At 38.5% G+C, this 27,777-nt stretch overlaps 3 protein-coding genes across 13 annotated transcripts in view; 2 read left to right on the forward strand and 1 right to left on the reverse strand.

Moving 5' to 3' along the window:
• The window catches only part of lyrm7 (LYR motif containing 7), a 434,641-nt gene that overhangs the window by 166,131 nt on the left and 240,733 nt on the right, over positions 1–27,777 (forward strand). The window lies entirely within an intron of this gene.
• Positions 1–27,777, reverse strand: part of plppr1 (phospholipid phosphatase related 1) — a 373,854-nt gene that overhangs the window by 154,138 nt on the left and 191,939 nt on the right. The gene's annotated exons all lie outside the window — the stretch shown is intronic.
• The window catches only part of palm2akap2 (PALM2 and AKAP2 fusion), a 219,445-nt gene that overhangs the window by 1,781 nt on the left and 189,887 nt on the right, over positions 1–27,777 (forward strand). For 5 of the 10 annotated variants that reach the window (XM_068223712.2, XM_068223713.2, XM_068223715.2 and 2 more), the window contains exon 2: positions 16,830–16,875. In XM_068223712.2, the coding sequence (XP_068079813.1) occupies positions 16,830–16,875 (46 nt within the window). 10 annotated transcript variants of the gene reach the window in all.

Below are 27,777 nucleotides of genomic sequence, written 5' to 3' on the forward strand. Positions count from 1 at the left end.
CAGAAATTTGCTCTAAAATAACGGATATTAAATTATAGAAATTTGCTGTAAAATAACGGATATTAAATTACAGAAATTTACTGTAAAATAACGGATATTCAATTACAGAAATTTACTGTAAAATAACGGATATTAAATTACAGAAATTTACTGTAAAATAACGGATATTAAATGACCGAAATTTGCTGTAAAATAACGGATATTAAATGACAGAAATTTACTGTAAAATAACGGATATTAAATGACAGAAATTTGCTGTAAAATAACAGATATTAAATGACAGAAATTTACTGTAAAATAATAGATATTAAATTACAGGAATTTACTGTAAAATAAAGGATATTAAATGACAGAAATTTACTGTAAAATAACGGATATTAAATGACAGAAATTTAATGTAAAAATAACGTATATTAAATGACAGAAATTTACTGTAAAAATAACGTATATTAAACGACAGAAATTTACTGTAAAATGATGGATATTAAATGACAGAAATTTACTGTAAAACCACGGATATTAAATTACAGAAATTTAGTGTAAAATAACGAATATTAAATGACAGAAATTTGCTGTAAAATACCGGATATTAAATGACAGAAATTTACTGTAAAATAACGGATATTAAATTACAGGAATTTACTGTAAAATAACGGATATTAAATTACAGGAATTTACTGTAAAATAACGGATATTAAATTACAGGAATTTACTGTAAAATAATGGATATTAAATTACAGGAATTTACTGTAAAATAACGGATATTAAATTACAGGAATTTACTGTAAAATAGCGGATATTAAATGACAGAAATTTACTTTAAAATAACGAATATTAAATGACAGAAATTTACTGTAAAATAACGGATATTAAATGACAGGGGGTTAGTTGCAACACATGCATTTAAAGGCAGATTTCACACATTCAGTTTACTTTAAATAGTAGTTATCTTTCCTGAGTAGTTGGCTTATTTCTTTTGTCATTCTGCAACGCACAATATGTTTACGTGTTTACTTGTTTATTGGAAAAACACATTTGAATTTATCTGCATTATTATCCATTTATTCATTATTATACCATGCATTTATTTGCATTATTAGAAATCAAAAATTTTTTTCTATTAAAACAATATTTTCTATTAAAAAAGTTCTCAACATTACACTCAAAATTCAAAAAAATTATTTTGTTAGTTTAATTGGTGTCCAACAGTGCGGCTTATATCTGTCTATATATATATATATATAGACAGATCAAAAACTATATCTAACAGTGAAATCGGTAAATCTTTAGCATGATTATTCAAAATATTGGTAAACATTTATATAGGTTATTTTTGTTTACCTTGTAATCCTGCTTGTTGCGAGGCCTGTGACTGTCTGACGTTGTGATGAATCCAGAAAGTTCCAAGAAATTAATAAACTGCTTGGGTCAAAATAACCCAGCTCAGATGTTCAACCCCTTACTGCCCTTTCAGTTGGGTTGACTAAGCGTGGACAACCCAATTGTGTGTTTGCAGTACCTCAGATAACCCAATTGTTTTAACCCTGCACAATTAACCAAAAAATGCGTTTACAGAAATAACCCTGCACATTTTAAAGTGTATCGTACTACCAACTTTGGTTTGTTATGTCTGAGGTTTTTTTATTATTATTGTAATGTTGAGATGCCGTGTTTCTGCTTTGAAAGCAAACCCATTTCACGTGCTCTTCCAAAGGGTGGGATCCGAGGCACAAATTGGAACTGTAAAACTAATGCCATTGTTTTATGTTCCTCAAATGCTGAGGAAGCAGCCTGTCAGGCAACCATTAAGACCTTTGCTGAAATACTACCCACAGGAGAGTAAACTGTAACAGTGCTCCACTCATATTAGGACAACGCATTGTCCACATTCATCAACAAGAAAACTTCGGAGCTCCACTGGCAAAGAACTGTGCTATAGTACCATAACAATCATGAATTTGATTCCAATACAAGTTGCTAAAACGTAAACATTGAATAGGCTGTACAGTAAATTGTCTCTGTACCTAATAATGTACTTTGGTGTAATGCTTCAGCATGGATTACTCTGATCAGGCTTGCATTTCCACTGTCAATAATACCTTTACTTGCTAGGCATGGGTATACGGCAGAAAGTTGCGATAAGAAAACCGCACTGGCCACATATCGCACTCAAATATCACTCTAGTGTCCTTGTCAAGACTCTAGAGGGCGCATTAGGTGCATCCCAAATCGCAAACTTTTGCACCATTCTACGCCATTTTGTAGTATAAATAGTGTAAGTAGTGTGTTCCCACTAAAAACTCAAAAAATAGTAAGTGCACTTTAAATACCCAGATCATGCACTCGTTCAGCTGGTAATATAAAGTGTGGACTGTTGGAGAGATTGCTTACGTAGCAGAAGGGTTTAGTTTGGGAAGGTCAGTGAGAGAAAGAAGGACACCGATATAATCTTAGAAATTTTTTTTACAGAAATCTTATTTTGCATGCTGACTTAATCAAATTTGAAATATAAACTCATAAGACACTTGGCTTTCCAGTCGTATTTTTTCTAGGACATTACATTAATGTTTTTCTGTGTTTGTATATGAAAAACAAATATTGAACTCAATACTTTTTTTCTCATGACTTCATGTATAACTTTTTATATTTTTGAGCATGTAACTTTCTCTTTTACTACAGTAAAGCTCAAAGTATCAAGAGAGTCAAGAACTGTTACTTTTTAAATTTAGGTAGGTGTGAGGTGAAAAGTTAGTGCTGGTTACAAAACAAAACAAAACAAAACAAAACAAAACAAAACAAAACAAAAAAAACAAAACAAATTAAATAAAATTACATTAAATTAAATAAAATAAAATTAAAATAAAATAAAATAAAATAAAATAAAATAAAATAAAATAAAATAAAATAAAATAAAATAAAATTTAATTAATTAAATGTAAAAAATAAATAATTAAATAAATCAGTTAAATAAATAAATAAATAAATAAATAAATAAATAAATAAATAAATAAATAAATAAATAAATAAATAAATAAATAAATAAATAAATAAATAAATAAATAAATAAATAAAATAAAATTAGGGCGAGGCCTTGGCGCAGTAGGTAGTGTTGTCGCCTCACAGCATGAAGGTCGCTGGGTCGCTGGTTCGAATCTCGGTTCAGTTGGCTTTCTGTGTGGAGTTTGCATGTTCTCCCTGCCTTCGCGTGGGTTTCCTCCGGGTGCTCCGATTTCCCTCACATTACAAAGAGATGTGAATTAGGCTAAATTGTCCGTAGTGTATGAGTGTGTGTGTGAATGTGTGTGTGGATGTTTTACAGAGATCGGTTGCGGCTGGAAGGGTATCCGCTGCGTAAAAACTTGCTGGATAAGTTGGCAGTTCATTCCGCTGTGGCGACCCTGGATTAATAAAGGGACTAAGCCGACAAGAAAATGATTAAATTAAATTAAATTAAATTAAATTAAATTAAATTAAATTAAATTAAATTAAATTAAATTAAATTAAATTAAATTAAATTAAATTGCTTACAGATTCTTCTATAGCTCAGTTCCAGCATGATCCTATGAATTGCCTCACAACTGCTATATAACATTACAGCTAAAACCAAGTTAAGAGTGAGTTTACAACAGTAATTCAGTTTAAATGACTGAATTTACATTGATTTTTCCAGCAAACTATACTAAGATGGGCACATTAGCTCATGTTGCCAGTGTGAGTCTTCGTTTTTTCGGGTGTTATCTTGATAATACAGAAGGCCTGGAGCCATGGCACTAAAGAATGCCTTTGAGTTTGAGCTGAGCACTTGTGTGACTGCAGCTGTCGCATTCCACACACATGCAAAATTAGCAGCAGTCCCACACAGCAACAGGCCATCCTGTAGGATAAACACTGCTCCTTAATCCTCTGAGCTAAACACCACATCAATCTGCTTTATAATGATACATGTGACATATAGCAGTTGTGTTGCTAAATAGGTGGTTCCAAGTTGATATTAAAGGCTAAGTCATGTTATCTGGTGAAGAAGTCTGTTGGATACCACTGGATTAGATTACATCTTGAGTAGTATTTATTTTAAAAGATAAATAGCTTAAGCATAGTTTTCATATTGGACAAAAAGACAAAAAGCACAAGACTAAAATATCTAAACCAGTCTTAACAAATTGTCATGTTGCAACAGATTTTTGTATATTTTTTTATTATTTAAATATATTTATAAATATATTATTATTATATTTATATTATTTAAATTGCTATTTGTTTAGTTGGCCAAGACTTGGCTGTAACTTTAAAAAGATTATAATATTGACCAACATTGTGTTTAATACTTGTCAAGATTAAAAAAAAGTAAGTAAAAACGTAAAAATATATGTATATATTGTTTAAGGGGGGCTAATAATTTTGACCTTAAGATGGTTTTCAAAAAAATAAAAACTGCTTTTATTCTAGGCGAAATGAAACAAGTGAGACTTTCTCCAGAAGAAAAAAATATGATCAGACATACTGTGAAAATTGCATTGCTCTGTTAAACATAATTTGGGAAATATTTTTTTTAAAAATTCAAAGGGGGGCTAATAGTATATTAATATTAATATTTAAAAGGAAACAAAAGTTTATCCATGTAATTTCATAATGAATGCCCTTACATAATTTAGCCTTTGACAGCAAGCATCAGTGTTTTTTGAGATTGGAATGGGATGATGGGGCTGGGGTGGTGCTGGATATGTGCAAACTTTTTAATAAAACCCTGCAGGCGCCCCTGAATTTAGGCAGAAGCTTTACGTGTTTCTAATAATTTTATATCTTCTAAATGCAAATTTTGTCGCTGTTCTGTTCTAGTTTATGGATATACTAAAAACTAACAATACTTTTACTAACATATAAAAAACTTCATTTTAATTCTATGGGACCTTTAATATTCAAAATCAATAGAACCCCACTATGGCACTCTACATCAGCAATATCACACTTGTAGCAGTGCAATATGGCTGTATATCAGCACTGGTGGGAGGTGTGCGTTGGCACGAGGCCACAGGCAGAGTGCCTTAGCGTCCACCAGGGCTGATATACAGCCATATCGCACTGCTTAGGAGTGTGATATTGCATTTATACAACAGTTTAATGGCACTATCGTGTATATAAACAAAGAAAATTAAACACGGAGAGTCTAAAAACCACTTTATTTATTAGGGACTACTTTCTTCCACCATTCATTAACATCTGCAGCTAACATCAAAACAGCAGAAGCCGTTACTAACTCAGTCACTTTAGAGCTAGTGTTTGAATGATTACCAATAGCGTAATGTCTAAAGTGATGACAAAACAGCTGAATTTTGCTCACATTTCGAGATTATAAGGCTGAACAGCATGAAATGCCATTGGTCTACAGAGATACAGTCTATTACAGTCTACAGTATTCCTCTGTTGCAATCGGTATATTGTGACGGGTGCCAAGTGTCCCAGCGTTTACTCTGAGACTTTTAGGAATGACAAAAAAGAGACAGAAACTATTTCACTCTTCCTAGTGGCTTCTATGTGTTTCTCCCAAGTGCTGTTGTCGACTACATAGATGCCAGTCAACGCCAAGGAGTAGGCAAAAGGAAACGAAAAAGACACTCAAACATCCTTCGCAAAATTAAAAGTTTCATTATTGAAATAAAAGGATGATACAGCAGTAGAGCGACCATCACACACTTCCTCAGAGCTCATGACATATATATTTATACAATGCATATCAAACCAATACTGTTACAATATCACAATAATAACCCCGAAAAAAGCAGCATAATAACTACCAGACCGTTGTTGTGTTTGCGAGAAGGAAAAACGCTAAACACATGCGGGCATTTCTTCTTTCTTTCTGCCAACACAACACACATTCCTGATGTGTGAGTCCCATCTCTCACACCCAATGCACTACAGTTACCATGGTAACGTTATAAATACAGCACTACAACATACAAAAGAGGGAGATCGATTTTGAATATCACTTACTAGTTTAATAATGATTTGATCAGCTGTTATTACGCTGTTTTAGTCTTCCAAGGGCTTATTATGCGGTTCTGTCGCCATCTTGTGGATAGAAAACGTCAACCGTCTTTGGTCTACTTAGTATAGCTGCAACGGTGTATATGAGTAATAGAAGGACCCATTATGCAAGTACAATAACTTTATTGACACAGTCAATATAGTATAACAAAAGTGCAAAATGGAAAAATAAACAAACAAAAGACACAATTTTTTTTATCTTCAAACAAGAAGATACTCAAGTGAGGATCGGGAAAACAGTCAGGAACTAAGTAGCTCTAGCTGTCAGAATGGATCTCCACGCCAGTCCTAAACACAGACAGAGAGCTCATTAAGGGTAATAACAACCTGACACAAGAAAAGAGACGCACTGTCCATATATAGGCGAGATAACGAGTCGCAGCTGGCAGGCTAATCAGGATAGCAGGGCTCCACATAGCATGTGACATAACACTGATGTCAGACACACGTGGAACACCAAAACAAAATCATGTGACCAAACAGACACTTAGAAGTCCACACACACCTACAACCGTGACAATAGCAGGCTAATGGCCGCCCAACACGATGTCTCTCAGGAATTGTAAATATTTTAAAATAGGCACTATTCTTATAAACAAACGGCATAGTTGCAATCTAAACAACTACATTCTCGACTTAAAAAAGCCTCAAAACTACATTATGTTGTCCAACAGCAGGAATATTTGTCAAACTGTAGACTGTCCTCGGCTTGTTGCTGACTGAATTTGGCCGGAGTAATACACAAAGGTGAAGAGTGAAGAGGCCTTTGTGTGCTGGTACTGGCTAGATATCGTATGGCTTCAAAAACCAGAACTGTTCTATAAACAAATATAAAACCTAGATGTTGCCATCTTTAGTTATGGACAAAATCAATCAGAGTTTGGAAATATTTTCAGCAGAGCTGTAACTGACTCTGTCATGTTTAAAATACACACTCCACACTGCAGGCATCAAGCATTTCTCTCTCTCCATTGACAGCCTGTTTACTTACATTGTACAGAATGTTGACTTCCACTCAGATTTCCTGAAATACTAATGGATAGTTTTCTCCTGGCATTATAGACCTACTTTTTGAGGTTCCGCAAAATGACAGCCTGACAACACAGATGGCACCACAAGCTCTAGGGCAGCAGACTGTAGAACAAAAAATAAACGGAGCCATCCAAAAACATCAAGCGCTGGTAAAATATCAGCTATTATAAAGTTAAAAATATTAATTCACTGAGAGTTAAGTATTATAATCCCAACTGGAAGGACGTTATTTAAACTGAAAAAAGCCAGGGGAAGAACAGTGACAGTGTCCAGAACAACTGCAGCCATAAACACAGAAAACAGCAGGCCACTGTTGTCATTAAATGTTTTCGCCAATGCCATTTCAACAAAGCTAAACTTTCTGGAGACCATCTTCTAGCCCAGCAGCTTCTCATGATGGGTACTAATAACGGAAATACCTATTCCACTCAAATATGCGAAGAGTAAATATTTGTGCCTGGCGAACTTTTATTAACCTGGCATTTTACTGTTTTGAAACTTCTGGAATACGCATGGAAAACTGGTGGCTTGAATTACCATTGACTCGAAATCATTTACATGCCGAGCCACACACTAAACAAGTCATGAATCAAGTGTGATCGCTGCGCATGATGATTGTGTTTGTAATCATCGCTAACGAATGGTAATCATAATCACCCCTAAATCAGCGCTTTCAGCATGTCCTGACATGTTCAGCTTCTTTGACTTTCTAAATACAAACCACAGACTGAATCGTGCAAATAAAGCACAAGCATTTCACAAGCATTACAAAGTAATAATGGTTCATTAAGAACTATTGTAATAATAATACAAAGGGGTAGGTAGTGCTGTCACCTCACAGCAAGAAGGTTGCTTGGTTTGAGCCTCGGCTGGCTCAGTTGGCATTTCAGTGTGGAGTTTGCATGTTCTCCCTGCTTTGTGTGGGTTTCCTCCGGGTAAACCGGTTTACCTTGTTAAAAAAATTTACCTTGTTAAAAAACAAAGAATTGTTTAAAGTAACATTTTTAATAAAAAAAAAAGGTATTTTGTTTACTATATAATAACCTTATCATTCAACCCAAGCTCATTCTAAAAACGTAGCCCCTGGCCGGAGGTACGTATGACCGCATTTCGTTTTTTTCGAGCAAACGCTATGGGTGGTGTGACGCCGCTCCTCTTCTTCGCGCTCGCCGGCTGACGGCTCACCTCCGTTTGGAGGCCTTTCCCGCATCAACCAGTTTGTCCGCTTAGCTCGTAGTGTTACGTCGGCGGAGTGGAGGCTCAGAGGAGGAGAAGCCACCCGTGGCGACGACCGGGTTCGAGTGTGGGGAAGAACAGTTGCAGAAATCAGGTAAGATGAAAAACAGAATCCAAAAAATAAAAGCGAACGAGTTTGTAACGGGGCGAGAATGCGGTGAAATCGGCTTTTGCTTTTTTTCTAGATGGCTTTTGTAAATTGTTTCTTGGGTTTAGGGAAGGAAGAGGAGGAGAAGGAGGAAGAGGGTGGCTGGGTCGGCCGATTGGCCAGCCGCCCAGTCGTTTGTTCAGTCATTCAGTCAGTCAGTCGGACAGTCGGTCACTCGACAGCGGCCTCTGGCGGCTTTTCATGCAAGAACAGTGCGGGCGCGAACGGCGCGCGCTCCCGAGAGGCGTTCAAGACGCGAAAAAGTACGCACAGTGGCCTCTCTCGGATTCGCAAAAACTGCAGTCTCCAGAAAATGTCAGCGGGGCTACGTTTCCACAATGAGCATGGGTTGTTGTTATTACATATAAATATAAACGTCTAAACCTAATTATAGAAGCCAGAAAATGCTCATTTACAAGAAAAGAGCTCTGATGGATTCAGAGGGTTTTGCATCTGAAATCTTTGCCTCTGCAAATGATCTTGTGTTTAAGACATTGGTTGAGATACTGACATTTGGGTGACTGTTTTACAATTGTGCTCTTGAGAAACCATATTGTCAGTCACTTGTGCCTCACGAAGTTAGTTTCTGCCAAGTGTCAATGAGAGTCCAGCACTACTGAAGTGCTGCTAGTAAGCTCTATTAGAGTCTTAAAGGGCACCTTTGATGAAAAATCCACTTTTCAAGCTGTTTGGACAGACATGTGTGTAAGTATAGTGTGGATGTAGAGCGTCATATTGGGGTGATATAAACACACACACTCCTTTTTTTCAATTTAACAACATAAAAACGGTGGAGGCGAGGCAGTGGCGCAGTAGGTAGTGCTGTCGCCTCACAGCAAGAAGGTTGCTGGGTCGCTGGTTCCAACCTTGGCTCAGTTGGCGTTTCTGTGTGGAGTTTGCATGTTCTCCCTGCCTTCGCATGGGTTTCCTCCGGGTGCTCAGGTTTCCCCCACAGTCCAAAGACATGCGGTACAGGTGAATTGGGTAGGCTAAATTGTCTGTAGTGTATGAGTGTGTGTGTGAATGTGTTTGTGGATGTTTCCCAGAGATGGGTTGTTGCTGGAAGGGCATCCGCTGCATAAAAACTTGCTGGATAAGTTGGCGGTTCATTCCGCTGTGGCGATCCCGGATTAATAAAGGGACTTAGCTGACAAGAAAATGAATGAATGAATGAAAAACGGTGGACCAATTAGAGCGGCGTTCAGACCGACCGCAACTTTACGTAGGAGAGCGGCCCCCGTCGTTGTGTTTGCCTAGGTGGAGGCCTGTGTTTGGAGTTCTGGAATGCGTGGCTCGACGATTCGGGACACTTCATGTTTCTGCCGCGCCACTGAGAGTGTCTGGTATGCTGTGTCGCGGCGCATTTGGTGCCTCAGTCAAAGTTAATTCAGTTTGGTGGATATCAGTCTCGGTGTACAAGCTCGGTACTTGTACACTATACTATACAAACTATACAAAGACAAATGATTTTGTACTCTCTGCTTGGTCTGTGTCCGAGTCGTACATGTACGGCTGAATGCTGATGCTAGCTTAGCTTAGCATCTCTCGCCCTCTGTCTGTCAGCCTGTCTGTTGCAAACACAGAGCGTGGGAGCTCTTGGCTCCGCCCCCTTGTTACGTTAGGCGGGAAGCCGAAACTAATTTTCAGGTGAAGCAATACGCCCCTAAAACAGCAAACTGTGTAAACGCCTCCAACATGATATTTTTTTAACACATTATAATAAAAACATCTGAACTGTGTGTAAAACTAAACCTAAACTGGCACACTCAGAAGAACCACACTATTAATATTAAATCATAAAAAAGGGGTACACTATGTGCCCTTTAATAGAGTATGTTTGAGAGCTACTAAAAAGTGATTGACTACTAGTGCTACAAGCTCAAATCCCTATGCTTATCCCGTTTACACTAATGCGTAACTGCAAAACGCGTCATTTCTACTTTTATTTGTTGCGTAAAAACCTCATTAAATAATATAAAGTCTTGTTTTAATTAGCAATGTTACACATAAACTTAAATACAAATCTATCCATCCCTAAATATTGCTTTTCTTATCGACCAGCCCAAGAATAAAACAGGGGCAGCCCACTAATAGTGTGTTTCCCTTTAAAAGTCATTTAGCTGGTCTCCGATTCCCAGCGTTTGGACTGCCGCACATCTGGAAGGTATTACTGTGCCTCGCTGGCTCATGGGATGAGGTCACTGTGCCAGAGAAACAATGTTGCTTTTGTCTGTATTGCCGACTGATGACGTTGCAGCCGTTGGTTGGAAATGGAAAAGTAAAGCGTGCGGCGAGGAAAAAAAAAGTCTGTAGTGAAGAACTGCTTTTAGAATGCATCACACTTTTGAGATCGCAATTATATCAGTGAAAGTATGTGCAAGCGCATTCATTTTGACCATAGCAAGTTCTGATGCAGGCAACATTATGTGGTGTGGAATTAAAATCTAAATGAACATGCTCGGTTTAAATACATAATATGCTACACAAAGTGCTACAGTAAACAAGCTAGCCGGAATGATCTCTGTTGAATGATTTATTCTGAACGTTTTGTAGACTCGCACAGCTTCTGAAGTCTCCCGCCTGCTAGTGCTGTGTGTTTTGTGGCTTTAAGCCTATTTCCAGTAGTTACGTGAACTTCCAGGAATTTCCTCCATCTACTGATGTTCGCTGCTACTGCTGTAGCTTGTGATTCTGTATGAATGACTGCGACATTGTGTTGAAATTCGACCATTGCTTGACAGATAACCAAACGTAACATTCATCTTTTCAAACAGTATCTGGCCCGCAGTGTGTTTTGGTGTTGAATTGCACTGAATGCAGGACTGAAGAAGTTCATTATTAAATGATTAGCCCTTCTGTGATTTCATTGTATTTTTTTCAAACGTTTCCCAAATGATGTTTACAGTTTTTCTTAATTGCTTTGGGTCAATAAGTTTAGATCTCAGAACGATTAGCTTACTGTTCACTTCAGAGTGGCATTTCTTTTTGATTTAATCAATTTTCAAAAGTTTGTCCGCATGTGTACTAACAGTAAGTACAATTGTCTGTAGTTTGGAGAAAAACTAATTGCATATGGCTGGTTGATCAAAACTGATGAGTCGATTCTCATTTAAACTGTCAAACTCCTTCAACTGCTCCTTAACACAAATTTATAGGCCAATCACATGGCAGCATCTTCAATGCAATTAGGCTTGTAGACATTGTCAACTCAAACCGAGCATCAGAATAGGGAAGAAAGGGGATTTAATGGCTCGTTTCCACTGACTGGTACAGTACGGTACGGTTCGGGTCGGTACGGGTCACCTTTATCAGGCTTGCGTTTCCATTACCAAGGGTCCTCTTTTGGTGGGCATGGTGTATGACAAAGTTTCAGTCGACGTCATTTTCGCTCGAGGAAATGTCTACAATAAAGCTACACAGGTCGTTCACATATCATTTTCACAAAACAGATGCTTTACACACATAAATACTTGTGTATAAATGTTTATTACTAACTTTTCTATGAACAGGAGTTTATTATAACTACAGATCAATGACGATGTGAAATAGCCTACTGTAACGTCTGTAATTATATTAAATAAATAAATAAATGAACATATATGAACACATACAGCCACTTACAGTCTCCGATATGTTACATACTACAGAAGAACTACACAAAGTAGACATTTCGTCCGTAATAAGGTTCAAAACAACACAAAGTACAGCCTACAGTCAGTGAAAACCTCTCATCTGTGTCTGTAATCTTCAGCAGCACATGTAGCCTCTGTTAGAGAGTCATTCCATCATTCCCAGTCCAAAAGGTGATGATAAAAATTAAAACAAGGCAGTTTGTTCACGTTTGCTGAACAAATAACGTGCTCCTTGGCTTCGCCTTTTTTCCGTGCTCCACTCCTGCGTTTGTCCTTTTCTTTCTGAATGTGTCACTCGCGTTTGTCAGCTTCTCACAGGATCGCGTTTCCAAAGCTTGTCAATAATCAAGCGCATGTTATTATCAGCTCAAGAAGTTTGTTATTTCAGATAGAGACGCGCGGCGAGCGCAAGGAAGAAAGCGAAACCACTCGGGCTTCAGACTGGCTCATAAAAAAACTACGCGCACCGGGTAAATCTGCTCTTCTCCATGGCTTTGTGGCTGTTTATCAAGACGGCGACAGGGTTTGTTTGAGCCCGGATCGACCATGGCTGCATATGTAAATATAATTCCGCTGTAATCCTTTGTTTACATTCTGGCTTGTTGAGTCTATGAATGACGTATCTCTGTTAACCAATAGCGTTCAGCTGCGCGTGTAGCTCCACCTTTTGGGACCCTTTCTGCAGTTTGGGACCCTTTCGAAAGGGTGCCAAAAAAGTGGTTCGGTACAGTTTGGTTCGGTACGCCTTTTGACAGTGGAAACGGCCATAAAAGCGTACCGAACCGTACTGTACCGTACCACTCAGTGGAAACGGGCCATAAGTGACCTTGAACGTGGCATGGTATCGGTCCCAGATGGGCTGGTCAGAGTTTTTCAATAACTGTTGATCTAATGGGATTTTCATGCACAACCTTCTCCAGGGTTTACAAAGAACAGTCCGCAAAAGAGAAAATATCCAGTGAGTGGCAGTTCTGTCAGGGCAAATGCCTTGTTGATGCCAGAGGTCAGAGGAGAATGGCCAGACTGGTTTGAGCTGATAGAACTAGTTTTACATGACCCCTATCTTATGCCTGATTCATGAAACTCTCCCTGTGTTTCAACATGGTCTCCCCTACAAATATGTATCCTTGAGGTATTAATATGAACCTTTTTAGGTACAAATGTGTACCTTTTGAACAGGTACCACCCCAGTGACAGCTCGCGTACCTTTATTTCTGAGAGTGTACATATAAACAGCATGACAAAATATGTTGCCATTTATGCATCTTTTGTTACCATAACCGGTTTAAATCAATAGCCGATGCAGTACAGATTGTGTTCACTTTGCATGTTTGCTTCAACTCAGGAAACTGAGTTTAATTCATACCAGCCGCTTGGTCTTATATATAGCAACAGCACATGTACAGCACACACACAGAAGGGTCATTTCATTTTGTTATAATTTCATTCACTGAGTTTCGTATACTGTTCCCATGAGTTTTCCACTCACAGAAAAGCCCAGACTCGGTTAGCTCAACCTTTTCTCCATATAAGGAGTTTTTGTATCCCTGCACAGTGAGTTTGGACCGAGGAAAGCAGCTGGACCCCCATGTTCCCATTCCCTACTGCTCCCTTTGGCTTGGTTGGAGGAATAAATTAGAACTCAAGATGTGTAGTGCAGACTTTTGGAGGCTGTGTTGCAAAAGACAAAAAAAAGCCACACTTACAGAGACAGTAGACATGTTTAGAGTCAGCAACTTCTGCAGATGGTTAAATGATCAGGTTTTGTCATGTTCTGTAAGTGATGGAATAGACAATGCTAGCATGGTTATTGTGTTTTACCATGATCTTTATAATATATTGCTAGAGTATTACTAGCATGATAGCATTGCTAGCATGCTTACTATATGTTTTAGCACATTGAAAACATATTTTAGTCTTTTTTTCATAATTTGGATGGATGCTAATATGTTTACCATATTGCTCCACTGTTAGATAGATATATAGACAGACGGACAGACGGACAGACGGACAGATAGATAGATAGATAGATAGATAGATAGATAGATAGATAGATAGATAGATAGATAGATAGATAGATAGATAGATAGATAGATAGATAGATAGATAGATAGATAGATAGATATGCATGTTTTACAACATTGCTAGAATGTTTTAAGACTGCGTAAATGTCTTAGCATATTGCTAAAAATTGGCTAGCATATTCATGAGCATTGATAGCACTAGCACATTTTTAGCATGTACTTGACATTGAACAAGCTGATGTTTGATGTTTATCACGCTGCTAGCAACTTTACAGTATAGCATGCTGTCACATGCTGCTAACAACTTTACCATATTGCTTCCATGTTCACTTAATAGGTAGATATGAATAATTTCATAGTTGTCTTGCTAGCATGCTGTTTTGTTGTTAGCATGTTTTAGAACATTGTTGGCATGAGGAGTTCATTATCGTGTTTTGGCATGTTTATTAGCGTTTAATGTTGTAACTCATTAGCATGTTTTTTTTTTGTTTTTTTTTTGCAAATCAGGATTATGGCAGCATGTTTAGCCATGTTTAGCTTACATATTTTCAACCTGTCTATATGACCTTGATATGACGATATCCTGATATATGACCTAAGAGTGTTTACAAAATTTATGTAAAAAAATGTACACTTTCATATAGGAAAAATAATGACTAATGGCCATATATGAAATCCACACTGCATTTTAACGAACCTACATTTTGATAAGCTGCACTGTTCATAAATAAGCTCATGAAGACACATACAAGACAGTACTTTCATAGGTGATTCATTTAAAATTTTACAACCGACTGACCGTCAGACAGCCAGAATAAACCATTTTATCATGTCGCCAACTTGTTTAGAAACATTGCTATCACGTTTTCGAGTATTCATGGCATGTGTTGGCACATTTTAAGTATTTAACCAGCATGTTTATTGTGTTTTACCATGATCGTTATAGTATGTTGCTAGCATATTACTACTATGATTATTGTATGCTTTAGCACATTGAAAACGTATTTTAGTCTTTTTTTCTCTGGATGGATGCTAATATGTTTACCATATGGCTCCAATGTTTGATAGATGGATGGATGGATGGATGGATGGATGGATGGATGGATGGATGGATAGACGGATGGACGGACGGACGGACAGACAGTCAGATAGATAGATTTGCATGATTGACAACATTGCTAGAATGTTTTAAGACTGCATAAATGTCTTAGCATATTGCTAACAATGATTAGCATGTTCATGAGCATTGAGCATCAGAAAGGTTTAACAACATTGTTAAAATGTTTTAAGACTGCGTAAATGTCTTAGCATATTGCTAACAATGACTAGCATGTTCATGAGCATTGATGGCATTAACACATTCACTCAGAAATGTGTCATGTAACTAGCATGTTTTATTATGTTGCTAGCAGTTTTATTGTGTTTTGCCATGATTGTTCCCTGCTGAAAAATCCAGCTTAAACCAGCCTAGGCTGGTTGGCTGGTTTTAGCTGGTCAACCAGGCTGGTTTTAGGGGGTTTTTGGCCACTTCCAGGCTGGTTTCAGCTATTTCCAGCCTGGTCTTAGCTGGTCAGGCTGGGAGATGACCAGCTATAACCAGCTTGACCAGCCTAGCCAAGCTGGGAGTCCAGCCAAAACCAGCTATGTCCAGCTTAAACCAGGCTGGTCAAGCTGGTTTTAGCTGGATTTGGCTGTTTATTTTCCAGCCTGACCAGCTAAGACCAGGCTGGAAATGGCTGGAAACCAGCCTGGAAATGGCCAAAACCCCTCTTAAACCAGGCTGGTCAACCAGCTAAAACCAGCCAACCAGCCTAGGCTGGTTTAAGTTGGATTTTTCAGCAGGGTTATAGTATGTTGCTAGCTTATTTCTAGCATGTTAGCATTGCTAGCATGATTATTGTATGATTTAGCACATGGAAAACATATTATAGTCTTTTTTCATCATTTGGAAATATGCTAATATGTTTACCGTATTGCTCCAATGTTTGATGGATGAATGGATGGATGTATGGATGAATAGATAGATAGATGATAGAACGAAAGAAAGAATGAAAGAAAGAGAGAAAGAAAGAAAGAAAGAAAGAAAGAAAGAAAGAAAGAAAGAAAGAAAGAAAGAAAGAAAGAAAGAAAATGTTCTTTCGATAGAATTTGTGTGAGCTATTCCCAACTTCAGATATTATTAAACCCTAGCACCAAATTGGCAGATGTGTGATTTTGATTTGGAGCAGATTTCCTCTAAGCTTGCAGCCGCTCTTGTCCCCAGTGTACGACACACCTTTGTTTTCCATCCCCAGCAGGCGCGCACACACATACTGTACACACACATACACAGAAAGAGAAAGAGAGAGAGTCACAGTTAGGTGTGACAGTTTTGTCCTGCCCTCAGTAACATCTCTCTTCCTCCTGGCCTCTAGCTCTCCTCTGAACACAGGGGGCGGTTCAAGACTCTGTCGTCTGTCCATAACCCGGCCAGTGACGAAGAGGGAGGGATGTAGGTGGAGAGAGAAAAAGAGAGAGAGAGTCTGGCAAACACATGGCCAGTGAATGAGAAGATCTTGCTCTCAGTACACTGTGTCTTTCACTGGCTGGCTTACTTCAGAGGACCAGGGCATAGTGTGTGTGATAACTAGCTCACCTACTGCCCAACACACGCAACCACACTTGGGATTACCAATCTCACGGTTACTGAGAATTCTGCCTTTGTTTTTCCAGGATGGCTGAAGCTGAACTTCACAAGGAAAGGCTCCAAGCCCTTGCGGTAAGTTGGTTTGTTCTTACTTTCATTCCAGAATTGAATTTGCTTTATAGTGCTAACATAGACTGTTATTAGGAGAACTAGAATTACATATATTAAAATCCATCCCGAAATTCATGCATTTTAAAGAAGCTTGTTGGATTTATTGGGCTATTTTAAAAGTTTATTTGTTGTAAATGTGTTCTCATTAGTGTTGACGAATCACCCAACATGAACCAGAGGTCAAGAATCTGAAATGTGGCTAAAAGCAACACTAAATTTGGCGCAAGGTCAACACCTCTGCATAGACCAGCAGTGAGCAACAGATGGAAAACTATTCTGGCTACATTGCTTACATCTCTGTGATTCCGCAGAATACACATTGCAAAAATAGTCTGTAAGGACCAGCATCTGTTGGTATACACTAAGGACCACCCTAGTAAACAGTTTCGGGTCATGAACATTTTTTGAAGGCAATATAAGTGATGCATGTCCATGCAATACCCGTTTCCACAATGCTAGGCTCTACTGTTTGACTGCCAGAGTGTTTATATGTGGTTTTGAGGGCGTTCATTCAGACAAAGTTTCTAGATGCGGCTCAAGTTCTTTCTTCTTAATTTTAACTACAACCTAAAGTTCAAGAATTTTGATGTTGGCTTGAGAAAGCCAACGTGACTGCGCTAGGACTGGCAACGGCAGTTGGCAGGAAGCATAGCAGTGCTAGGCAGTTGCTAAAATGTTTATAGCATTGCTAGATGGTTGCTAAGCAGTTGCTAAATGACAACGCTCGTGTACATGTTCAATCAAATGCTAACACTTAATAGGTATTTCTAGCACATGCTATTATGCTTACATGCATAGTCCCATTTGCTAGCATGAGTCAAACGAGCCAATACTCAGGTCCCTATGATGTTCTTATGTAGAGATATTGCTGTTTTTTAATTGGTTGCTAGGTTAGCCTGTTTTATTGCTATGGGGGCAATTGACAACTTAGATACATCAAAGCTTCTTGTCAATATGAGTGATATAAGGGTGCTTTCACACCTAGACATTTGTTTCGGAACTTGTCTCATTTGCCCAGTTAGCGAGGTTTGTTTGGCATATATGAATCCAGCAATCGCGCTTGGATCCGCGCCCAAACAATCGCTCCAAAATCGCTTGAATGAGGTGGTCTCGGCTCGATTTGAAACGAACTCTGGAGCGGATCGATTGTAGTGAGAACGCAATACGGTCCAAGCCCGTTATATCACAGTGTATTATGGATATGTAATAGGCATACGGCTATATCAGAGGTGGCCAACCCAGTTCCTGAAGAGCCAACTTCCTGCAGATTTCAGTTTTAACCCATATCAAACACACCTGAATGTAATTATCACGTGGTGTTCAGGTCCTATTTAATTGGTTCAGGTGAACTGGAATCTGCAGGAAGGTGGCTCTCCAGGAACAGGGTTGGCCACCCCTGGGCTATATGAAGAGAGAATTATGAGTAGGCCGGGAGGTCAGTCCAGACATCCCAAGTCTCCCGGAAGTTTCGTTAGTCTCCTGCAAATGCACAGAGACTCCCGGATGCCCGCAAACGAGTTATAATTTCCCGGAAATCGCACATCTACCTTCAGGGTCCTCAAATACGTTGCGCACCCTTCTCATCCCTCCTCACTGCATCCATCCTCGCTCTTTAGACACGTCGCGCAGCCTGTCAAACACCACCAAACCACTACCATCCCCCTGACAGCTGAGAGGGACTCACGGCAAAATAAACCGTGAAACTCTAACCAATGTGAGGAGAGTTTACTCGCACGTGACTTGTTTTAGCTCTTTTGGTCCGTTTAGAAAATTTGCCGTGTGAAAGCGAACGGTACCAAGAGCAAAGAGCAACAATGTAACAATTTTAATCCCTGTTTCGGAAGAAATGAATCAATTCACATGTGTGAAAGTCCTAAATCAACCCCGATGTCTCTATGACAGTCAAAAACTGGACTTGGACTGTATGTAAAAATGGCTTGCCATATTTGGTTGAAAATATAATGCTCAAAGGGTCACAAAACACATGTTTTGAGATGTTGACAGCCGTAGATGTGTCCCATGCTGCTATAAACACTATTGGGACACATATATTTCACAAAAAAAAGTCAAAAGTTGTTGTTTTTGCGTTATTTCGAGCAAATTCGTTTTTCCGATTTGAAACGAATTTTCGAAGCTGCGTCACGGAGGTTAGATCCTTGTGTGTATTCCAGCGTGGATATCTGTATCAGTGAGTACATTGTGTCGTCTCTGAGTGTGCAGCATTAATTCATGAGAAAGACTTGGTTCAAACCAATTAGCGCGCTCTATTGTGTATGAGGTGCAACTTCATTAATATGCATGATAGCTTCCAAGACTGTTTTACATGTTACAATGTTCAGACAGCAGAGAGACGCCACGTTGTGTTGCCTAAACAAGTGGAAGAATTGTTGGGAGACATGGGTCGTCAGCGTTTTGCTTAAAAATGTGCTGCAATTAAGGTTTTGTTTTCATTTCTCGCTATGAGAGTGCCGCTGGACTTACGTAAGGACTACAGAGCAAGCAACAGAAACATGGGTCCCACTTTATATTAAGTGGCCTTAACTAATAAGTACTTACACAGGAAGTAATAGTTTGTTATAGAGTACTTATTGTGTAAATACATGTATTTATTGTGTACTTACACTTGATTAAATACCTGTATGTAATTACATCTGTAATTAACTTCTGTAATTACATTTGTAAATACACTGTTGACCATCTCTTACACCTTAACCCACCCTTAAACCTACCCATGCCACCAAACCTGTCCATAGCCCAACCTCTATCACCACAAGTGCTCTCAAATACAATATAAACACAGTAAGTACATTGTATTTATTTTTTGATGCAAGTGCATAGTAGTTAAAGACACTTAATATAAAGTGGGACCGAAATATGTTTGTAAGGAACACTTTTTACCCGAGAGCTTTTCGCATCTGGAAATAGTGAAATCTGGATTTGCCGCTAAAAGCTCAAGTGAGATTGTTGTACATTTGACTCAAATTATATAATAATTGCTGGTTAAATGTGTTAATTTTTGTCATAGAATATATTTTCCATGCATACATCCACTTAAAAAATGTCACACAACAAACCATGGACTACACTTCCGCCTTCTCCTGGACTACATATTCACACATGCTCTCCGGTCACACTCACACATGCTCACTCATCTAGACTGATTACATTCTCACCACCTGAGCCTTGTCAGAGACTGATTACATTCACTACATTAGCCACTAATTCACCCTTTCACTTTAGAGTCTTGTTTATCTTTAGATGACATTACAACGCGTTACTCCTGTCTAGTTTTCCTGTGTTTCTACCTAGCCTTGTATTCTTGTTCTCCCTGCCTGCCGCCTGCCTTTTTGACCTCTCGTCTGTATATTGAGTATGATTCTGGATTTGCCTGCACATGCCCGTTTGCACCTGTATTGACCATTGCTTGCCTGACTAAGAATTAGCCTGCATTTTGATTTTACCTTCTGTTGTGAGTGCCATCGCCCGTCGTTACAAAAAAGTTCTTATTTCAAAGATTTGTGGTTTCATCAAGTTTTATGATGATTGATCTGTATATTCTAAAAGCATTGCTAATTAGATTATTGTAAATTTGACTGAATAGTAACTGTGTTAATATGAGATTTTTTTTATTAGACAATATATTTTCTATTCTCCACTGAAAAAATTATTACATTATTATTATTATTATTATTATTATTATTATTATTATTATTATATTTTATAAGGGATTATTTTATAGTTTTATGATTGATAAGTAAATATAAATAGCAGTGCAAATTGACTTGTAAATTTAACTTAATATTATAAAAAAAAAACAATCTGTTTAGTGTTAATGTGACATGTTTCTGTCCGATGTTTCATATTCCATGCATACTGCCACTATAAATAAAAGTAATTTTTTGAAGAATTTGACATGTGGCCCTTCACTTGGTTTGCAAAACTTGATGTGGCCCTCGGGTCTAAAGAGTTTGCCCACCGCTGCAATAATCTGTCAAGCCTCAAAAAAATATATTTAAATCATAAACTTTGCAATGTTTGGCTTTGGAAATGCTGCTAACTGAAATTGATTCTCGGCTATTAGAAATGAACTAGGCTAATGCTGTTTTGATGAGGTCTGCTAGATGAAACTTTAAGTGTTGAGACAGGGGTCCTGTGGTAATGCTGCTCAGACAGCGAAAATATTAATAATTAAAGTTATTCAGTGTCTGGAAGCATCTCAAGAGCTGAGGGATGTCTGGTTCTTGAAACAAACCGAGATAATCTGAATAGTGTCTGCTAAATTGCTTTGGCATGGAGAGTTCATTTGCCAGAGTGGCGCGTTCCCTCCAATAGCTCACATTAAAGTAATTATGTGACAATTTTCCCGCATTTGAGCCAGAATTGGCTGCTTTTAACACATCTGATAACAAACTACCAAAAGCAGATCAAGAAAGTGTTGTGTAAGTTTACAAAGTAGTTATGAATCATTCTTGTGGCACTATTATGATATCAGCCACACGCTTACAACTGCAAATGCTTCGACGTACATGGCAAAGATTCACAAATCTGGTATTTGACTGAGTCATGCAAACTTAGAATGAATTACTAGTGGTTTTGCAATGTTTTTACTGTTAAATTGTTAAACTGTTAAGTTTTCTTTTTTAAATATTTCCCAAATTATGTTTAAAAGAGCAAGGAATTTTTCACAGTATGTCTGATAATATTTTCTCCTCTGGAAAAGTCTTATTTGTTTAATTTCGGCTAGAATAAAAGCAGTTTTTAATTTTTTTAAAAACATTTTAAGGTAAATATTATTAGCCCCTTTAAGATTTTTTTCGATGGTCTACAGAACAAACCATCGTTATACAATAACTTGCCCAATTACCCTAACCTGCCTAGTTAATCTAATTAAGACTTTAAATGAGTTTATTTCAATACCGGTGCTAAATCGATACTTTTGAGCCACAAAATTATGATGATGACTCTAAAAAAATCTTGACAAAATCTTTTAAAAAAAATGGTTTTATTAGAACAATATAACTAAAGTTTAAAGTAAACATCAGTTCATATTTTATATATTTGAATTGCATTAATATATTTGCTTTGATCATTTGTTGGTTAACATGACTTTAAAGGGCCATGAAACCCCCTCGTTTCAGCAGGGTGTTTTCACACCTCTACTTTGGAAAAAGTCAGAAAAGTGGGCGTGTCCAGCTCTGTTTAGGGGGGAGTGTCGGAGGAAGAAAAGAGGCATGGTGTGGGAGTGTCTATTTGGGCACGCGCTGAGTTTCAGAGTCAAAATACACACACAGGAGAAAGTGATGGTGTTTAACCTACATAGACATCTGTAGTCGAATTATTTGCCAAATTATTAAATGGTGGACTTTAACTGCAGTTTGGCACTTTCATTCAGGGAATTCATTCATGCCCCTCGCGACAAACGAGATATTTGATTGGAGGAACTGCTCTAAGCGTGTATTTTTCATGCAATGTTTGATACCGCACGGCGAATGAGAGAAAAAAAAAAACTCAGCATTTCCCGGAAACTTAGATGCACAAGGCAGGTAGTGTCAGAAAGCCGCGTGTGTTATTCCGGTCACTAAATGCGGTAAAAACCCTGCACGAGACTAAAGTTTGGTTGTAGTGCTAACATGTTTACACTCGGTGCAATAGTTTGTTCGATACGAACAAACTGAATAAACAAAGAGCACTGGTCGCTCACTTACCAAATCTGTAGAGACAGGACAATCACCAGCAACTACAGCCGCGTCTTTATTAAGAGAATACTACAAGCGAATCCGGATCTCTGCGTTTGCAGATGAGAACAGCTCTCATGTAAACAATGTTCCTCCTTAGACACGTAAGTTATTGTTGTCGAGCGTCGCGTACACTGTTAATCCACACGGGACTCCAGCTGAGCTCTTACAGAGAGAAAATGAAAACGAAACTTAACTGCAGCAAACTATTAAAGCAACACTTCACGCTTGTTTTGCTAATAAAATGTGGCGTCTCTGTCGTCTAAACACTGTGACAGTAATAAATATTAATGAAGTTGCACAATAAAGCGCGTTGATTGGTTTGAATCAAGCCTTACTCATGCATTAATGCAGCAGGCTGTAAGACGTAATAAGACTCACTATGGCACAGACGTCCAGTCTGCACGCTGGAATACACGCTATTATGTCATGACCGTGACGCAGCTTCAAAAATTCGTTTCAAACCGGAAGTACGAATTTGCTTGAAATAACGCAAAAACAACCAATTTACACTTTTTAGTGAAATATAGGTGTCCTAATAGTGTTTTTAGCAGTGTGGGACACATATACGACTGTCAACAGCTCAAAAAATGTGTTTTGGTGTTTCGTGACCCTTTAAGATTTGCATTATGAAATTATATTAGCTTACTACTAACCTGTGGAAAGGCTGTCATCAAAATACTGAAATCCTTTTCAATCATTATCAATCATGTCTCTTCGAGAAAAAGCACACCCAACGTGCACATTCATGGGTTTATCGATTTCATTGCAGTCATGACACACCAACATACCTGGCCCAGTTTCAGTCCAGTTATGGCTGAGACTTGGCCCAGATATGGTTCTTGTTTGGCCCTTGTCTGAAAGCAAGACTTGGTCCAGTCATGTATCATAATTCACTGTAGCATGTGGGCCAAGCTGATTTTGTAGGCCAGAGAAATGTTGCTAGGTGGGTTACTAATCAATTCCCAAGCAGTCAGTCAGACAAAGCGTTTCATGTATCAATTACAGACACTCTCTGACTGATATTTGACCAGCACAGGCCCAAACAGCATGTGGGTTTCTCCTTTTCTATAACACTAGAGGGAAAGACTGATATTAATGAGGTGGTGAAACTTTACTGCGCTGTCTGTTTTGACGGTAGCTCAATGGAAAGCCGTTATAGTCCCACGCAGTTCCATTAATGCTGCAAGGTAGTTTAACAACTTAACTTAACAACTTAAGACTATGGATAAAATCAGCCCTTTTTTGACCTATTGTTCACTTGTAATGATTTCTTTGCAACAGATGTAACAAGTAGTGGTTGCCAGTGCGGAAGTTGGACTAGAGTGCTAGAATGTAGTGGGTGATTGCCAAGGCATTGTTAAGCGATTGCTAAGGTCTTCTAAGTAGTTACAGGAATGTTTCTTTGGGGTCTTTAAGGTGGTTGATTGTGTTATTAGGTAGTTTTCAATGCACTCTTGTTGGTTGCAAAGTTGTTTTGGACTGGCTATTGTCAAAAGAGCCAATATACCATGATGTCTGGCTTTCAGGTGAATGTTTCTTCAGGCCTTGACACGCCAAACTGATCTCAAATAAATAGCAGTGACCAAAGACAACTGTGGTGTCTCTCAACATAGGCTGCGTTTCATTCGAAATGACTGCTAGCTCACGTGCAAACTGCATTAGTGTGCAAGGACTTAATTGTTTAACCAAAACTAGGAGTGCAGATATACAAACATGCGCTTGCTTATCACAATTTCTAATAACATTCATGCTGATCTCTTTTTTTTTTTATTCCAGGTAAATATAGAGGAGCTTTCTGTGCTGTCTTGATATATGTGCTCATTTTTATCCCTAATGCAGTGACTCATTTGCTAAACTGGATATCCAATCAGAGCAATATCTCTCACAAATGTCCTTGATGTTGATTTACCATGCTTAATACAGTAGGATGAATTTCCACTGAGGTTAACCCGATTAAAGCAGCCATGTAAACCACAACTAGTCCAACAGACATTCATTAATGACCCACAATGAAGACAATATATGAAGACTGATAAATAACAGATAACTATAATTGTTCTATAATGCTGCACTTCATGTAAATGTAAGAGTTAGGATTAGTGTAGGGGTGTTCAATCCCGCTCTTGTCGGGTAACTTTCCCACACAGTTTAGCTCCAACTGAAAAGTTTCTTCATTCATTCTGAGTGTGTCTACCACCACTACTTGCACAAAAAGGTGGTCAGAGTTTGTCAAATGAGTATGAGATGGAAAGTACCCAGATGACCTGCTCTGCAGCAATAGTGAAGTGTGAAAACAGTGGATAGGCGAGGCAGTGGCGCAGTAGGTAGTGCTGTCGCCTCACAACAAAAAGGTCGCTGGGTCGCTGGTTCGAACCTCGGCTGAGTTGGCGTTTCTGTGAGGAGTTTGCATGTTCTCCCTGCCTCCGCGTGGGTTTCCTCAGGGTGCTCCGGTTTCCCCCACAGTCCAAAGACATGCGGTACAGGTGAATTGGGTAGGCTAAATTTTCCGTAGTGTGTGAATGTGTGTGGATATTTCCCAGAGATGGGTTGCGACCGGAAGGGCATCTGCTGCGTTAAAACCTGCTGGATAGGTTGGCAGTTCATTCCGCTGTGGCGACCCCGGATTAATAAAGGGGCTAAGCCGACAAGAAAACGAATGAATGAATGAATGAATGAAAACAGTGGAGAAGTTAAAGACCAGCTGAAAGGAGTCATGAATGGCAGATAAGGGATGTAAGGGATACAGTAAAGCCAACATGGCTGTCCCAAATTTACAATGCTCCTGTAGACCTCTACATACAAGATTGAATTCCAACCTTGTCCAAATGCATTTATTTGTAATTTATCAGGTGCTTCTGAAGGTACTGAAATGCGCAGCAAGGTAGATCTTGAGAAGCACGATTGGGCACCCCAATACAAAAAAAAATGCATATTTTTTATTTTTTATGTTGGCGGCAATAGCCTGGTGGTCAGGGCACCAACATGTAGCATAATTGCACCTCAGCTGCCCTGCGTTCGAGTCATGTGATCTAACCTCACATCTCTCCTGCCAACCTTACTTTCTGATGATATTCTGTGCTATCACAATAAATGCAGAAACTGCCTAATAACCACTGGGAACCACTAACAATTGGAAAACCTTGTTTAGCTTGAGCTAAACTCTGATGGAAAATTATTTAACCACCCTGAATTAGGGGTTTGTCTCTTACTAAACCAAGATTGTCTTAATAAGCACCACACATTTCATTAAGGCAAGATTTAACATTTTCAAATGTTTGCAGGAATCATCTTACCATGTATTTAGTAACACTTTATTTTGCTGATGTGCTTCAGACAGACTGTGAGTATTTGCAGCTACATGTCAGTTAACTCTTATTAAAGCATTAGTATAGCATTAGCATACTTGTAGGTTAAAGGGATCCCAGCAGGTGCAGGACTTTAACATGACATCAGATTGATGTTGTACCCCAATATCATGGGACATTGCATTTTGTTTGGAAATTAAAATTCGGGTTAACGTCAAAACCCAACGTCAGACTGGCATCAATGTCCAGTGTTGAATAGACATTACATTTTGGTTGCTTTCTTAAAAAAAAAAAAAAAAAAAAAAGTAAAAAATAAATTAAATTAAAATAAATCTACATCTAACGATTGACGTTGTATGGATGTTACCAATCTGATGTCAGACAATGGATTTTGGTTGCCATACCTGACGAAGAAATGTCAGTATTTGACATGAATATGACGGTGGTTTAAGATGTTGGCTCGAAGTTGGATTTTCGTCAAAATAACATTGTCTTTGTAAGTATAGTGTGTAGACCGTCATATTGGGGTGATATAAAGACACACAGTCCTTTTTTTTTTCAATTTAACAACAAAAAAACAGTGGACCAATTGGGGCGGTTTTCAGACTGACCGCAACTTTAAGTAGGAGTGCTGTCCCCCCGCCCACCAATATTGATTGACAGCTGTGCATCACGATCATATCCTTAGTTTCTTGTTGCATGTCCGCCATTTTCAGCGTGTGAGTCAGAGCGATATCACTAAAGGAACACCCTTGCTCTATTTTTTGATGAAAAGCTCATTGGGTCAGCGGCTCGGCGCTGCGTGGGTTTCTGTCGGGCTGCACGCGGCCGAGCTTAAGTTAATTTAGTGTGTGTGTTTATTAGTCTCGGTGTACACGCTCGGCACTTTTACGTCGAGACTATACAAAGACACAAATTATTTTGTACTCTCTGCTTGGTCTGTGTCCGACTCGTACATGTACGGCTGAATGCTCATCCTAGCATAGCTTTGTCACTTTATGTGATTTAAAACGGGAACAAAAAGGTGCGGATCCAAGTGCAGATTTATTTACAATAGTGCAGCAAACAGAAAAACAAGGTGTCCAAAGTGCAAAGTAACAAATAAACAACAAAACAAAAAACTACAACATCAATCAAGAACAGGGCTCAGGAAACACAAACTCGATATTCAAGACTTACTGGGATCACGGAGACAAGACAGACAAACGACGCAGTAACGAACAGTGGGAAAATGGTTGTATAAATAGTCCAGGAAATCAACAGGAAACAGGAACAGCTGTGATGGCCAATCAGTGTAAGTGAACCGGGTGTAATGCGCGTGGTATGTATGGACTTGTAGTTCTTGGGCGCTGTAGTTCACTCTCAGAGTCTGTTGAACTACAGCGCCCTCAGGTGGTCACTGACAGTCATGCAAACACAGAGCATGGGAGCTCTTGGCTCCGCCCCCTTGTTACATTGGGCGGGAAGCTGAAACTGTGAAGCAACACGCCCCTAAAACAGCAAACTGTGTAAACGCCCCCAACATGACACTTTTTAACACATTATAATAAAAACATCTGACCTGTGTGTTGAACCTAAACTGGCACACTCAGAAGAACCATAATATTAATATTAAATCATAAAAAAAGGGGTAAACTATGTGACTTTTTAAAGACTTTCTCAGAATATTTTAAGACCCCGTCTCCATTTCAAGTTCTAATCAGTATTAAACCTTTAACTTAATAAACAGTAGAATTGGGATTGGTCCTGTTAGATTGACATGAAGAAGCAAATGTTCTTGCAGTCAACAGAATCTTGTGTTTTATTTTTAACCTTCCTTA

The sequence above is a fragment of the Danio rerio genome, chromosome 10, assembly GCF_049306965.1.
Source record: "Danio rerio strain Tuebingen ecotype United States chromosome 10, GRCz12tu, whole genome shotgun sequence".
Classification (NCBI taxonomy): domain Eukaryota; kingdom Metazoa; phylum Chordata; class Actinopteri; order Cypriniformes; family Danionidae; genus Danio; species Danio rerio.